The following is a 16671-nucleotide window of genomic DNA, read 5'->3' as shown; positions in this document are numbered from 1 at the left end:
AGATCCCTCAGATTGGGGAATGAGTTATGTTTTCTATTGTTAATCATTAAAGATCATCCCCTTCTTACTTAACAGTCCCCCTACTGGGAAGGTAGAAGTTGAATTTTAAGTTGAGATTACATACACACCTCTCCTTTTTGTATATGGTTTCAGAGATCAAGCCTCACAGGCCTGTCTGTTACTCCCTGCTGTCCTCAGGCCCATCCTAGGGCTCCCTGATGGGACTCTGCCTGGTCTGCGGACCTATCGTTCGCCTTGCTGAGCTTCCTTAAAGTCACTTAATGCAGCCAGGCCTTAGCTTTTCCTCCACAGCTTCCTTCTAACTTCTCTTGTGGCCACTAAGATGGCACCAAGAGACATGCCAAACTGAGAAAAGAAAATCCCATGAGGCCTCAGTCCTGCACAAAGAACTATAGACAACTGAGGAGGTTAGAAGCAGGAGAGGTGGCCCTCCCAAGGAAGAGTACACCAGTTGGTCGTCCAGTGCCAAACCATCAGCTCTGAAAACATACATAAAAGTAGCATGTTGGACTGAACTGTTCATATATGTGTGTGTGTGTGTGTGTATGTATGTGTATATATATGTATGTATATATACACATATATACTCGGTATAAATATATATATTTTTTCTATATAGAGATTATATATATCACAAATGACTCAAGCAAAGTTTAACATGGGCTCAATTGTTACTGTCTCAAAAATTATATAAAACTGAATTGAGTATGGAATCTCGTTCTCTATTCCCAGCACTTGGGGGCTGAAACAGGAGGATTGTCATGACTTCACAGCAAACTTGATACAGCTACATAATGAATTCCAAGCCAGTCTGGGCTACAATGTTAAGACCCTAACAAACAACAAACAAGCAACAAACTACATAAGACTGTCTTGCTCGATCTCATAGCCACTAGCTAACATGTAGATATTTCAATTTACATTAATCAACATTTTTAAAGGTTTAAATTCGCTCTCAGTTCTATTATCCCTGTTTGAAGTATCCAGTGTGACGAGAGGCTAACCATATTGGACAGCCTAGCTAAAGAACATTTCCATTATGGTACAGAAGTCAGTGGGGTAACACTGATGAAACCAAACTAGTCCCTCCATCATTTTGTTTTGCGCAAAGACTGAGTGCAAATTAAAACTTAAAATGGCATTAAACAACTCACTAAGTCCTGAAATAAATATACAGTGTCACCTGGACCATGGAGCGAGCTTGTGTCCTGCTGTGATGCTGTCCTCACATTGGCACCTCCTCAGCCAGTGACGTCGCTAAACTGGAAAATAAACCATGAGAGCTTGTTTCTAGCCAAACAGATTTCTCACGTCAAAATCCAAGGGTGCTCGGCTCAGCTATTCAGCCACATGTGCCATAGCGATGTCAAGAGTAGCAGAAACCAGGGAGAGACATACAATGATATTTCTTGGGTACTTGTGCAACTTTTTTCTGCACTGAGTCTGTGCCCTACCTCAAGGGCCTTAATAATGGGAAAGGCTGATTTTAATTTCAGTGGCTTCACATCTCATTTTTATTTCTCAGAATTTTTCTTGCCTTTGGAGAACAGGGAAATGGTGGCAATTTCCTACTAAGGCTTAAATTCTACTCTCAAAAGAGTCAATTGTCTCACAATTGATTTAATTTACCTATATAAGCACATTAAATACAATCATAGAAGGAATCCCTAAAAATAAACTTCTAAATGGGTCTTACTATCTTCATGAAGTTTTTAGGATTATTAGTGCAGTAACTTTTAATTGTGGCGTCATTACTTCTATATTTTATTCCAGAGAACACTAAATTCATAGAAGATGCTATATTTACGGTAAATTGAATTTATTTCACTCATTTTGCACATTCTACTACAAAGAGTATTTTATATTCAATTAAATTTGCTTTAATTTAAAAACAAATGTAATTGAATACATTTATTTTTATGGTTTGATTTATATTAGGAGAGTTGTTCAATTTTGCTAATATTTTGTCTGAATAAACAGTAAAATTTATGTATTGTTGAAAGCAGAAGTTCAAATTAAAAAACACATATACTTAAATGACATAAGAACATTTACTTAGCTCTTTACACATCAGAATATCTATGGCTTATTGAAGTTATAGTCTGCATTGAGCATGACTATATCACTGATCTTCATGACAAAACAGATTCAAAAGGCACAGCTTCAAACATTTTTTACAATCCATTATTTTAGTTTTATAAACTTACCATTTATTTTAGCATAATAAAGTTTCCAAGAAAGAAACCCATGTTTTCTACCATTGTAACTTCCTAATATCTTAGAGGCACAGCCCTTCTGAGCCTAGTCACAAATACACCAGTGCCTGTGAAGTACATTTGCTCGTAGACCTGCTTCCCAGGGGAAAGAGAGCTATGAGAAACAATGCTATCCACCTCTGTCACCTCAAACTGCAACTGGTCTGTCCATTGTCTACTAATTGACATTGAGGCTTTCGTTTGTTCTCTACAAAATGGCAGCAATTGTGTTTGATAAAGCCTAAGGTTTCCTTTAGTAAGCTAACAGTGCAGTTAATTTGAATGTGTCAAGGACAAACTCAGAGTTACCAGGAATACATCAGTGTCATATTAAGGAAAGAAATCAAAGCCTTCCTCTTGGTGTCCTGTAACCAAGAGTGAGCCCACATTTGATTCCTTGCTGCAGGAGCTCTTTCCACTCCTTCAGCCAATAGCCTTTCAGATACCAGCCCACTTGGGCGTGGTCTCTTTTGCTTTAAAAAGCAGAGATAGCCATGCTTTCTCTCCACTTCTGCTTCTGCTTCCTGCTACTAGACTCTATTCCTGGTCACTCAGAGTGCTGTTGTCTAGGACAGTGATCTTTAAGTTTTCTCCTTAAATAAATAACCTTTTTATTAATCATAATTCCAAACTGGTGTGGGATTGTTTGGTGTTGTACGTCTACACCTGGTACCACGAGGATTTAAACTCCACACCTCCTGGGTTCCATGGGCCCAAACAGTCTCTGCCTGCCTGGTTTGCTCTTTCCTGAGTGGTTTTTAAATCCCCGTCATAGTGCAGCACCTATGCAGTGCAATTCTAGAAGATGACGCCCCATCCCAAAAATGTTGGTCTATAGGGTTGGGAACACTGTTTAGGGGTTGTTTATTATTATTTTTATTAGATAGAGGGTTGAGGTGAAAACTATGTTTGTTAAAAAAAAAAGGAGGGGATAGTAATAGTAGGTAATAGATTGAATACTTGTGAGCTATTATTCATGGATAATTTACATTGGTATAGTTTCTGTATATTGATACAAGTTCAAATTATATTTGTTACTTTTGTTTACATTATTTGTACACCTATACAAAGTTATTTTGTCAGATTGTATATATATATATATGTTATCTCTGGTTAGGACATTTTGATATTGATACAACTTTTAGGATATATTTTCATATTGCATTATATATTACTCCTACCTCTGATCAAGATACTTATATATTGTTTACATTTTGAGATCATTTTCCTCACTTGTTGCACATTTGTTTACAGGTTATTTAATACTCTGACATGAAGTTTTAGTCTTTAAGTTATATAGGTATTAATTATTATAGGTCAATAGTTGTTCATGCTTGCTGTACATAGTTAGATCAATTAGGTTCTTTAAATACATAGAAATTGTATTCTGTCTAGATAGGTAATCTTCAACCACTTCAAGGGTCTGTGGAAAATGGCATTTAAATAGCTTAGGGTTTTGTTGACATGAGACGTGACTGCTTCTGACAGCACCAATCTATTCCAAAAAGAATGTTGAACACCAAAGGCACTCCACTTGGCGCTTGTTTTCTTCTTGGCAAAACTGGCCTATGGGCAAGGAACTGACAATGCCTTAACCACAGACAAGTTACATGATATCTGGAAATGGATAAGCAGGACTGTCAAATCTTGCCAAGACAGGATAAAATGGTTTTTTAAAAATTTCCTGCCTCTGAAAATGGTCTGTCAGTTGCACTAAGCCATAGCCAAAGTTGGTTGCTTCAACATTGCAAAATGAGACTTCAGGTGATTGCTCAGGTAGCTAATTGTCTCTGTCATATATTGCTCACTTTGGAAGCTACTTGATTGTACTTCCTGCCTGCTCAAGTAATATTATCTCCCTTCTCAGGCCTTTGATGGGGTTGAAGATTAGATAGTCGTACTTACCATCCCCTTATGATGTAGCTAAGCCATTTCCAATACAAAACTTAGACTCCTTAGGATAGAATATTTATTAAAACATTTAGCATATGTTCCTTGCTTAATATTGTTTATGCTGATTGTAATTCTAATCTTATACTTGATATCTGTTCCTAGTGTATATTGTTTTGTATTGGGTTGGGAACTCTCTTACTTAAACAAAAGGGGGAGGTGCTGTGGGAGCTCCTTCCACTCCTTCAGCCAATAGCCTTTAAGATACCAGCCACTTGGGCATGGCCTCTTTTACTTTAAAAAGCAGCGGTAGCCCTGCTCTCTCTCTCTTGCTTCAGGCTCCACTTCCGGCTATTAGACTCTGTTCCTGGTTACTCAGAGGGCTGTTGTCTAGGACAGTGATCTATAAGTTTTCCCCTTAAATGAGTAACCCTTTTATTAATCATAATTCCAAACTGGTGTGGGATTGTTTTATGACTTATGCCTACAATTCCTCATTTGCATCTTTTATTCTGTCTATTGAATAAGACTTAATCTGTGCCTGCCTGTATGCTGTCTTGTGAATCTGCCCTTGTGTCTGCTCTTGTCCTAGTGTGTCTGTCTTGTCTGAGTGTGTGTGTCTGTCCCTAACAAATGGCTTTTGCCTATATTTATTGAGCAGCACAGAAAGCATCAAATGGAGGAAAGGATGAGGAATTCTTTACAGAAATCTTTAACGGAGTTTTACAAGGGATTAAGTCACTGATTCCAACAGACTCAAATAACAAATAGCATTATAGACATTGTATATCAAGCAATATCAATGTGTTGTTTTCAACATTTATGGTGGATAGTCACTTTATAATACCACCTTTAGCCTATGTTTTCTGTTTTTAGCAAATGATTATCATAACCTATGTACAAACATGCATGCATTACTCTTGAGCCAGGCATGTAAGGGTCCTGGATATGTTTGTTCATTGTCTCATGCACTCATGAACACATGTTAACTCAGTGTTCCTAGTTCCTTTTTTAGGTATGGGGGTGTACAACTTTAATCCCAGCATGTGGGAGGCAGAGGCAGACAGATATCTGTGAATCTGAGGCAATTTCTAGGACGGTGAGGGCTAAATAGTGGGACCTTGTCTGAAAATAAGTAAATAAGAAAACTATGTTGGCATGCATTGGTTTTTATCTTCATAATAATTAGAATATGTTGGAAACTGGTAAGAATACACCATTTATACTGTATATGTTTTGATCAGCAATATTGCAAGAGAACATTCTCCCAAGCAAGAGCAATAAACCATGTATTACTCAAAAACAGTTCCTGAAGTTGGTAAATAAGAAGTGGGATAACCTAGGGATTCCAGCAGCTGCTCCCACACCTCGCCAAATCCTCAGGGTGGTAGAAAACTCACCCCTGATTTTTGCTGTGAGCCAGTAAGGGGCAGGACCAGCTCTACTGAGCCTGCCCACACGACATAGCCACCAGGGTGGTTCTCAATCCTACCTCTTATTTTGTAATTTATTTATGCTTTTATTTGGAGTTTCTTTTTTATTTATCTTATTGAGCTCTACATTTTTTTCTGCTCCCCTCCCTGTCTCTCCCATCCCCTTCAACCCTCTCCCATGGTCCCCATGCTCCCAACTTACTTAGGAGATCTTGTCTTTTTCTACTTCTCATATAGATTAGATCCATGTAGGTCTCTCTTAGGGTCCTCAGTCTAGGTTCTCTGGGATTGTGATTTGTAAGCTGGTTTTCTTTGCTTTATGTCTAAAAGCCACTTATGAGTGGAGCAGAACTGTCTCAGGCCTGTTCTGGCCTAGGTCACTGGCTCAGTCCTGTTTCCATAAATATCCCTAGTCTGTGTCCACTCCTGCTCTTGTGTAATTCACTGTCTCAGGGATGCTCTAGCCTAGGTTGCTGGCTAAATCCTGCTCCTGTGGAGTTTTCTGTCTCAGGCCTGCTCTGGCCTATGTCACTGACTCAGTCCTGTTTTCATAAATGTCCCTGGTCTGGATCTGCTCCTGCTCCTGTAGAGTTTCCTGTCTCAGGCCTGCTTCAGCCTATGTCACTAGCTCAGTCTTCCTCCTGTGGAATTCATTGTCTCAGGCCTGCTCCGGCCTTGGTCGCTGGCTCAGTCCTGCTCCTGTGGAGTTTGCTGCCTCAGGCCTGCTCCCTCACTCCTACCTCTTGATGTCTGCTTTCTCCCATGTCTGGTAGAGAAGTCACATCTTTAGTTCAGGAGACAGATTTCCTGTTCGGAAACTTGACTCCTGTATTGTCTCATAAAGTTGGATAATTAGAATGGAGAGCTGAGAGCTGCTCTCCTGGCCCACAGTACCAGCTTTGCTCGCCTGAATTGCACACAGGGTCCTGCTAACTCAGGGAGCTTCAGCTTTCATTATGTCTAGGACTTGGAGAGGTTAAGGTGCTAGTTCCCTCTCACTCAGATTTCTGTAGATAACTAACTCTTACAATAACTCTTATAATTTGAAAATTCATAATTACCGTTTTTAAGTAAGTCAGTTATGCATATTAACTACCAAAGCAACTTGACTATTTCTTGCTCAGTCCACTATAATAATCCTATTTCAATTTTGATTTCTTTTTAATTCATCCAAAACTTCTTTTTTCCCCATGCTACAGCAGTACTTTGTACCGGTATGTATCTGTTCTTTCCTTGAAACTCTTGACAATTTTTGCTTCCTAAATGGAGTTGGAACAATCATGGTACTGAAACATCTTGAGACTCAGAAGGTAGAAATGAACATGCCAAACAAACAAACAAACAAACAAAGCACCACACTCTAAATATACCACAGGGCAATTTAGTCAGTGGTTTTGAAATTTATTCCACATTTTCTATCATTTCTGGAGGGGCCATAATTTACTTATTTATTTACATGCTTGTAAAGTTTCTTGCTTTGAGACACTGGATATGAATTCGAACTGCTTATCGAATAGATGCATATAATTGTTGCTTTAATAATTATACTAATATTTAAATAAAACTGCGAGTTTTGTTGCACAGTATAAATGTTTCTTTAGTGTTTCTAGTTCTCTAGTAGATTTTCTACTTTAAGGTGAAGTTGAACAAGTTCATACATGTTCACTTTGATTTGTGAGGGTGATCTTGATGAAGCTACATGTGTACTATTTGTCTATTGCTGAACATGCAGCTTCGTTGCCAGGCAGTATTGTACTCTGACGGGCACCTCACTGCTTCACAGGTATGGACCAGAATCAGTAGATGCTCTGGTGTGGGTCATAGGGAGGACTGTAAATACAGACCTACAGATTATGGAGGTAAGTACTGAAATTAAAAATCATACACTTATCTGAACCATCTCACTCCATGCTTTGTTAGTGCTATTGGTATTGCATTAGCCTGGTTTCTCTACAGGAACAGAACTGATTGAATTTTACATTTTCTCTCTTTTTTTCTTCCTCCCCCCCTCACACACACACAAAAGGAATTTATTAGAGTGGCTTACAAGCTGTAGACCAAGTGGTCCATCTCTGGCTGGCTCCTAATGGAAAGATCAAGGGTCCCATAGCTAGCTGTTCAGGCCACAAAGCTAGATGTCTCAGCAGTCACAATCTAGCGCTGGAGTCCCAAGAATGTCCTAGAGAACTGTCAGGTTTCAGTTTATGCTGCACTCCTGAAGAAGCATGTTCTAACACTAGAGAAGAAATGTCTTAGTACCAGAATGCTGAGCTTGACAGTGAGAATGAGGACAAGCAGGCAGAAAGTAAAATCTTCCCTCTTCCGTGCCCTTCCATGTGGCCTGCCAACCAGAAGGTGTGGCCCAGGTTTAAGGTGGATCTTTAATAATTCAACCATGAAAAATTCTTCATAAGGAGTGCCCAGCTACTTGGATTTTAGTTAATTCCAGATGTAATCAGGTTGACAACCAAATTAGACATTATATGTCCATTTTTTGTCAACTTGACAAACAATATCTTCTTTGTCATACTTAATTCCTAAGTAGAAGCAATAACCAAGTCATAATTATGTCTAATGTGATATAACTATCCCATGTACAACCACAAATATATTATATATTTGATAATATGTGGAAATGTCACTTTTAGTGTCTTATAACTTAAATACAACCACTGTTAGTACCTCAATTGGTATTACACTACATGATAAAACCACAGAGGAAAGAAAACACAAATATCATACATATATATGTGTATGCATAACACATTCTTATCAAATAGGACAGAAACACTCAAATCAATTATAATTTTTTGCAACTAGTCACATGTCCTTAGCAAGTGTTTATAACTACCTTCCTCTAACACCCATTTTTTATTTCCTCCACCCTCACTTCTGTAGATCTTAGCTCTTCTTCTGGAGGAGTAACCTATACCTTCATTCCTGAAGGGTCTAGGACCTTTGTCATCCTGCCTAGATTGGTTTACTGTCATTTTCCTTGGACTTTAATCATAAGAATGATAACATCAAGAGATGTCCTAAAGTAGCAGTTCTCATTGTGTGAGTTGAGACCTCTTTGGGGCCACATGTCAGATCGTTCATGTTAGATATTTATATTACAACTTATAAGAGTACCAAAAACAGTTATAAAGTAGCAATGAAATGATTTTATTACTGGGGATCACCATATGTTTTTGTTAGGGTTTCTGTTCCTATAACGAAGCACCATGACTATAAGGCAAGCTGGGGAGGAAAGGGTTTATTCAGCTTACACTTCTACATTGCTGTTCATCACTGAAGGGAGTCAGGACTGGAACTCACACAGAGCAGGATGCTGGAGGCAGGAGCTGATGCAGAGGCTATGGAGGGCAGCTGTTTATTGACTTGCTCTTCTTGGCTTGTTCAGCCTACTTTCTAATAGAGGCCAGGACCAGGAGCCCAGCAATGGCACCACCCACCATGGGCTGGGCCCTCCCCCATTGATCACTAAATGAGAAAATGCCTTATAGCTGGATCTCAAGGAGGTATTTCCTCAGCTGAGACTCCTTCCTCTGATGACTCTAGCTTGTGCCAAGCGGACACACAAAACCACCCAGTACATCCCAACATGGGGAACTATATTAAAGGGTCACAGCATTAGGAAGGTTGAGAACCACTGCCCTACAGGATCTCTTGTACTCCAGACATAATCTTCCTCACCTCCATTGTGCAGAATCCAATTAGTAGTCTGGATTGATTACTCCTAACACTGTTATTTCTTTCTTTGCCTGTTGGCTTAAGGGCATCAGAAGGTCAAAGTGGGGAAGTCTAAGCTTCCATTTCAAAGGAATGCTTATTGTGTCTCCAGGCAGCAGTGTTCTTCCATCTGGAACCAAAACTTCTATGTCAGCAGAATTTAAGGAAGGAAAAATGCCCCTAGTGAACCAGTAGGGTGACAGTGAATGAACTAGTCCCTTTACCAGTCCTTGGTTTCTGTGCCGTACATATTGACTATGGGAGAAATCATGCCATATATTGAAAAGCATACACTGGCATCTGGAGCATCTTGGCCCAGCCCTCCAGGATACCGCCACCTAATTGGTGTTGTAATTGTGTCTTCAAAAGCCCGTCTCATTGCCCAATTAGATCAGCTGCTTCAAAATCACAGGGAGCATGGTGAGACCAGTGAGTTCTGTGAATGTCGGCCCACGGTCACACTCCTCTGGCTGTGGAATGCCAGGTGCCTTGCTAGCTCTACAATGGCTCCCTCAATGAAGAAATCTCTTTCCTTGCTCTCCATCTCTGTCCTTCCCCCATCTCAACCATCCTGTTCCCTCCAGTTGTCCTCCCCCCTCTACTTCTCCCCTTCTCCCCTTCTGCCTTCCTTTTCCCCCTATACCATGCTCTCAATTTTCTCAGGAGATCTTGTCTATTTCCCATCCCAGGGGGATCTATGTATGTTTCTCTTAGGGGTCTCCTTATTACTTAGCTTCTCTGGGGTCATAGACTATAGGCTCACTATCCTTTGCTTTACAGATTGTATCCACTTATGGGTGAGTGGTTATAGGTATAGAGGCCACTATTTGAGGTCCCCGAGAGAATTATCAGAATTATCATCTTGTCTGGCATCTCCATCAGGGACAATTACTCCTGGTTGGGCATATAATAAGGATTCATTTCCTAGGACAAAGGTGGCAAAGTCAACATTACAGAACTAAGGAGTGGAAATGCATCCTCTGCTAAGAGTGGAGAGATTGTTTCCTTGGGTGAGATAAACCTTTCAGAATCTGAAGTTCAGAGTCCTCAGCCTCAGTAGATCCCTCTCACATCTCCATCCCAGGCTATAGAGCCCTATTCCTTACCAATCAATGCCCTTACTTTAATTACTGATACCTCCCCAGACTGAATTTTTGTTGTGATTCGGCCAATTATATAACGAGGGTTTTGGTTTGATTTTTCTGCCACCTGAGTTCTATGGCTGCTGGAGAGAAGATTCTCTTCCAGGGCATGCTTAGCAACTTTCAGACTGATCTGTGCATCTGGAGCCAGTCAACTATAGCAATGAATTTATGTTTATCTATATCCAGGGTTGCTATAAGTTGGTTAATTTGATCACAGAGCTTATTCTTTTCCTTTATCACTGTATCATAAGATACAAGAAGTTGGCAAATTTTTATCATAAAACTCATTCTTTCCTTTGTCAGTTTATCCAGAGATGCTAAAAGCAACAACCCAGTATTATTGTTTTCCTTTTTTTTCACAAGTTGTAAAAAGTTTTATGTATAGTAGATGTGAGTTCTAAAGTCTGTTCTGGATACTTAATAAATTTGTCTTTATAATTCTGTTTTTCGAGAGCTACTCCCTTTGTTACTTCTGTCTTAGTTACTTTTCTGTTGCCATGATAAGACATCATGGCTAAGGCAACCTACAGAAGACATTATTGGGGGCTTGCTTACAGAGAATTGGAGTCCATGACTATCATAGCAGGAAGCATGGCAGCAGGCAGCAGGTATGGCATTGAAGCAGTAACTGAGAGCTTACATCTCAATCTACAAGCACAGGCAGACAGACAGACAGACAGACAGACAGACAGACAGACAGAGAGAGAAAGAGAAAGAGAGAGAGAGAAAGAGCTATCAGGAAATGGCATGGACTTTTAAAATCTTAAAGCCCACCCCTAGTGACGCATGTTCTCCAACAAGACCACACTATCTAATCCTTTCCAAACAGTTCTATCAACTGGAGACAAAACATTCAAATTTATGAGCCTATGAGGGCCATTCTCATTTAAATCACCACATTCCACTTCCTGGTTCCCACAGGCTCCTGGTCGTGCCATAATATAAAATGCATTTAGTCCAACTTCCAAAGTCCCCATTGTCTTTCAGTAGAGACTCAAGGCATTCTCTTAGTTTAATGTCCTAAAACCAAGAGGCAAATTATGTGATTCTGACATACAATGGCACAGAATATGTAGTTTCATTACAAAAGGAAGGAGTTGGAACATAGTGTAGAAATATTGGATCAAAGAAAAACAGTAACCTGGCAGGGCAGGCTCCAAATTCTGTAGCTCTATGCCCTTTCAGCTTTGCTGCCTACAACACACTTCTTACCCTTGGCCTAGCTCACTCCATGTCTGAAGGTCTCTTTGGCTCTGGCACCTCTCATCTCTTAGAATCTCCAGTGCAATCCAGGCCTCAGTTCCACAGCTTCACACAATGGCCTCTCAGTGTCTCTTGCCTTCTCGGAGACTTCTCGCAGGGTCGTCCCAGCCACACATTGAAGGCCTGACCTCCATGGCCTTCCTTAGCCATGGAGGAAGACTGGATAAGCCCTCTGCACGTGTATCCTTCACGACTCTAAACCCGGATCCACGTGGACAACACTGCCAAATTTGGCAGCCGGCTTGGCATGGAGCCTGGCCCCTTGAATCACATCTCCAGAATGCTACAATGCTCCACCTTTTCATGAGGGAATTAAATTCAGATTCCCATGCTCACAACTGGCCAACTGAGGTATTTTTCCAACCTGGTCAGTACTGGTGTTTGCATATTAATTTTCTGAAACTTTACTGAATTGTTTATTCATTCAGATAAATAAAAGATGATGCCATCTACTGAAACATGCAGAAATGAAGGATAAGATCTGTGAAGGCAGAGATAAGGTCCATCGGTATTGACCTCTGGAAGCTGCCAAGTTCCTTTGAAATTCCAAAGGAACTGTGTCTCTGTTCACAAACCTTGGGCAATGTCCAAAACATAATCAGTAACTATTTTTTGAGAGCTATGATGTACTTCGGAAATAGAAAAATTAATAAGACCAAGTTCTTACCTCATGGACAATTCAGCTGACATTTCATCCTGCTGGGGAAGTATGGTCTTAATCACACTGTCTCGGTCACAGCTTCCCCAGAGACACATGACGGAGGTCTACATCGCTACTCCTTCCCAACCGCCATTGCCTCTTCGCAAAGTCATTTTGCTTTTTGCTGTGAACTCTGTTTTCTTTTGTACCAGTGAGAAGGTTGGTATCGCTGATCAGTTGTCTCTGTCCTTGTAGCTGCAGCGGTTCCTGGGAAACGTGTTGGAGGAGCACCAGAAGATTGCGGCGCACGCCAAATTACAGGCAATAAAGACGGAGAATCTGAAAAACAAGAAGAGAATTGCCAGGATGGCTGAGTGGCTTCGGAAAAACACATAATTTGTGGCCACTTGTAGCATGCTTCTTGCATTTTATAATCTTGTTTGCTCACAGTTCTGTCTTCCATATTCAGTGACTCTGGAAAGCTGCATGTCTTCTTTACTTCAGTTATGTTTTTTCTACTTAGTCATGTCCTTCCTGTCTTCCCACCTTGCCCCAAGGATCAGTGATTGCTGAGGATTCTGTCAACACTGCCATGGATCTGGGCAAACTTCTACTTCCCATGGAGCAATAAAGTCACCAATTTTAAGTGTCTTTCAAAAACAACAGCAAACAACCAAAAACAGATTGACCTAGGAAAGGCTCGCTCATTTTGATGTGGAGGCCAGTGGAGCATTAAATCAGTGGCATTAATGGAGAATATATTCTAGTCAGATGGAAATCCGGGCCTGAAATAACTCTACGCCTTATTTAGTTTAAAAATCAAAGAACGATAGGACCACAATATGGCAGTGTAAAGAAAGAGAAGCCAGAAATAATGAGGTCACTAGGAGACAGCACAACCAAAGAATGTCAAGTCTAACCAAGACTGTAAAAGGAGCCATGGACAATTTTAAGAGTCATAGCAAATGCCTCCAAAGCAAAATAGTAATAATAATAATAATGGTCTTCTTTTCCTATTCTCTCCCCTAAAGTGCCTACAACATTGGTGCCTACCTGGCTGTTACTTTCTTAGACAATGTCACAAAAGAATGAATGGTTGTAGAATCTGCAAAGTGCCTTCAGGATCAGAAGGGAATGAAAGCTCTGCCTGGATGCTCTGTGCAGTCACCTGTGGATGGATGCTCTTTAGGCAGAGCCCCTGAGGGAAAACAGTGATGTCGAGGACAGTAGCACCTTCAGACTAATCTTCTGGGCTCAGGAAAATCTCCAAATGAAAAGAACCGAATGTCAAGCCGGGACACAGTTCTTACCACACTCAGCAGAGCCAGTTCTGTTGGCCAAGCTGAAGCTACTTGCAGTATGAAGCACTGGACTTTCAAGAGTCACTGGCTATGACACATGCAAAGGGCTTAGTTTTGTTACACACGATGGCAAACAGGACAAGGAAGCACACGGCTCCTGCTTCAGACACTGTGTATCTCATCCCAGCCCCTTTCCCTCTACGTTTTGTTGGCATTTTTGCAGAATGAGGGCAAAAATCGCTTCTCTCCTATCTACCTCACAATAGTTTTGTAAAGATTAACAAACATCAATGAAAAGACTTTAGAACTTCCAGACAAGACTAGAAGCCTAGAATTTTGTTTGGTGTGAGCTTATTAATGAAGGGAGTCACAGGAAAGACTATCTATCCCGGGAACGAACAGAAAGGAAGACCATCGGGAATCAAGGAGTTGACAGGACTGGTAAACAGCACAGAGAACTGGAAAGGGATGGATAGAAAAATAGGTCATGATCTGCGACTTCATGCATGTGCATGTCACAGGGCGTGCACGTATTCAAAATGAGCACTACATAAACAGAAACATAAGTCATTGCACATCCAGATGCTTATTTGAAATTTGTCACATCTCACATTACTAAAATTTAAAATACCCCTAAGTTTTCTGGAGAAGGCTTTGCCTATATCTATGGCAAATGCCACATCAAGTCACTGTGCTAATGACCCAACTTCCTCTACTCCATAGAAATGCCTATGCTAACTCACACAACCAGTGAGGAACAGCTATAAACCCAGAAGACTGAATTATACAACACCTTGCATAGAGCGGTACATTCGTGTGACTAATGCGACTTAATGGATGCAAACAGAAACCCCTGTGCTGGGCGGCCATCTCCAGGTCCCACGGCTTTGCCGCTCCCTTACCACCTTCCTTTCGGAGAAAATTTAAGCAGGTGAATAAAAGTTATTTTGATTTCTTTTAGAAAGTATTTTGTCTTTAATTGTGCTCGTGTGTTTGTGTGTGTGTGTGTGTTTCTGTGTGTGTGAGTGAGTGTGCAAACCCTTCCTATCTTGGGCTGCACGACACTTTAATTGTCTTCGTTTCTATTTCTATGGGAAAACAATAGCAGAGACGAAGGCTTTCTCTCATTCTCCCCTTCCACTCACGCCTAAACGAGCAGAATGAGATGCTGCCATCACGTCTGCTTTCAGCCTGAAGAAAGTGGCCATTCTGATGAGAGGGTGGGTCCTGGACCTGAGAGCTCTTAAGTACACGCCAGAGGAGGGAACTGGCGCCACTAACTATGGGATTTGTAGGACATCTGGGGTTTCTACCCTGTGCACTGATTACACCGTCACTCAGAAATGGTCCCTTAATTTTAGCATAGCTCACTTGAGATAAACATAGGTGTTAACACTCCTGCTTCTCAGGATTCTGTTGATAAATCTCAAGACCTTTATGAGGTCTTCCTAGGAATGCTCTGTCAGCGAGAAGAGGCAGCTCCGATCTCGCCGCAAGATGACAGTCTCCTTCATCCCCACCAGCTAAACCCAGAGTTTAGAGCAAATACATTCATTTTAGAAAGTAATTGAGAGACGAGTCTTGACCTGTCTAATCACCAGTGGCACAATGCAGCTGGCAGGTGATGTAATAGCCAGGAAAGACTCTGCCTTCTGCGGTTCTCATAGGATACACTGAGCATGCGCCGTACACGATTCTCACCACTTCAGCCTATCACTGCTAGGCAGTGCCCACCCCGGTCCATCCGAAAAACAAATCAAACTAATACACTGTTCATTTGTTTTAGCAAAGAGATTTGAATTCTGGAGCTTTTAAGACAAATACTAGGGGCATAAAAAGCAAAAGAAAACACAAGCAAAAAACCCAGACACAGCTCAATCTTCACACCAAAATCTCAGAGTGTCTCCACCCCTCAACCAATGTCCTAACTCTCCTGCTGGACTTGACAGAGCTGTGAATCTAACTTGCACTGTAATTATACATCCTATAGAATCCCATAGAGCAGCCACAAAAATGCAAGAATGACTTTGCGGGGCTCCTAGGGAGCAGGGGCAGCTGCCTCTAGTGATGGCTGGGAGCCAGCTGACAGGCTTCACGCATAGGCCACACACTTGACCCCGAAGTCACCATCTGCTTCCATGTTGTTGATGGCCTCCGTATTGAGGTAGCTGGGGAATGTGAGGTCCATCTCGCAGCTTGATGGTCAGGTCATAACAGCTGAAACCGATGCACCCATTCATGGCACTCCCAGGCTAGAAGGGAAAGGCAGGTTCCTCACTGCCCTAGGCTCTGTGTGCTTGCTGTTGCTCACAATGGCATTGGTGTCCCCATGGGCATTGAAAAGAGTCGATGTGGAGGCTCAGATTATTGCTGCCTTTACAGGGGTTCAGCACATAGCTCTTGGCTTTGGAGGTCACCTTTCCACAAACCCTGAGGCACTAGGTTTAGGATTCAGGTTGCTGGTGACCAGACTGTTGGTCATGACTAACAGAAGATTTCTGGATCCTCTGTACCAGCTGTTCAAAGACTCTGGCTGAGAACTCAGGACATCTTGAAGTCATCTGGTTCTCTAATCATGTCTTAGTCTATTTCATGTTGTTATAACATGTCCAAAACTTGCTATTTTTATAAATATGTGAGGTTTACTTCACTCACATTTTTGAAAACATAACATTCATAATTGGGAGAGTTGAGATCAGGGTGTGTCTGGTTTTGAGTTTCTCGATAGTATATAAAACTGTCATTTCCCCACCCAAAGGCTGTCTCTTACTCCGAGGAATTCCATTTTACAGGCAACAGCTATAGATAATTTAAATAATAAGAAAGAGCGCACAGGGTAGATGAAACTACTGTGCTATTCTGCACAATGGACTTAAGCACGGGAAGGATTTGGTTTCTGTGCGGTCCTGAAACCAGCTCCCAACAAACACTGCAGATGGTTGTGTCTCACCAGCAAACCTCACGTTGAAAGGTTAAAGATGACGATGTTAC

General features: G+C 41.2%; 1 protein-coding gene and 1 pseudogene across 1 annotated transcript in view; one reads left to right on the top strand and one right to left on the bottom strand.

Annotated features, from left to right (window-relative positions):
* Lvrn (laeverin) overlaps positions 1 to 12775 on the top strand; it is a 52542-nt gene extending 39767 nt beyond the window's left edge. The window contains exons 19-20 of the mRNA XM_057789087.1: positions 7383 to 7458; positions 12635 to 12775. Coding sequence (XP_057645070.1) covers positions 7383 to 7458; positions 12635 to 12775 — 217 coding nt within the window. The remainder of the gene's footprint in view (positions 1 to 7382; positions 7459 to 12634) is intronic.
* Positions 12776 to 15772: 2997 nt separating this feature from the next.
* Positions 15773 to 16162, bottom strand: LOC130887015 (galectin-1-like; annotated as a pseudogene).
* Positions 16163 to 16671: the final 509 nt, after the last annotated feature.

Source organism: Chionomys nivalis, chromosome 14, assembly GCF_950005125.1.
Source record: "Chionomys nivalis chromosome 14, mChiNiv1.1, whole genome shotgun sequence".
Lineage (NCBI taxonomy): Eukaryota > Metazoa > Chordata > Mammalia > Rodentia > Cricetidae > Chionomys > Chionomys nivalis.
Note: the sequence above shows the minus strand (reverse complement) of the source record. Positions and strands in the feature narration are given on the sequence as shown.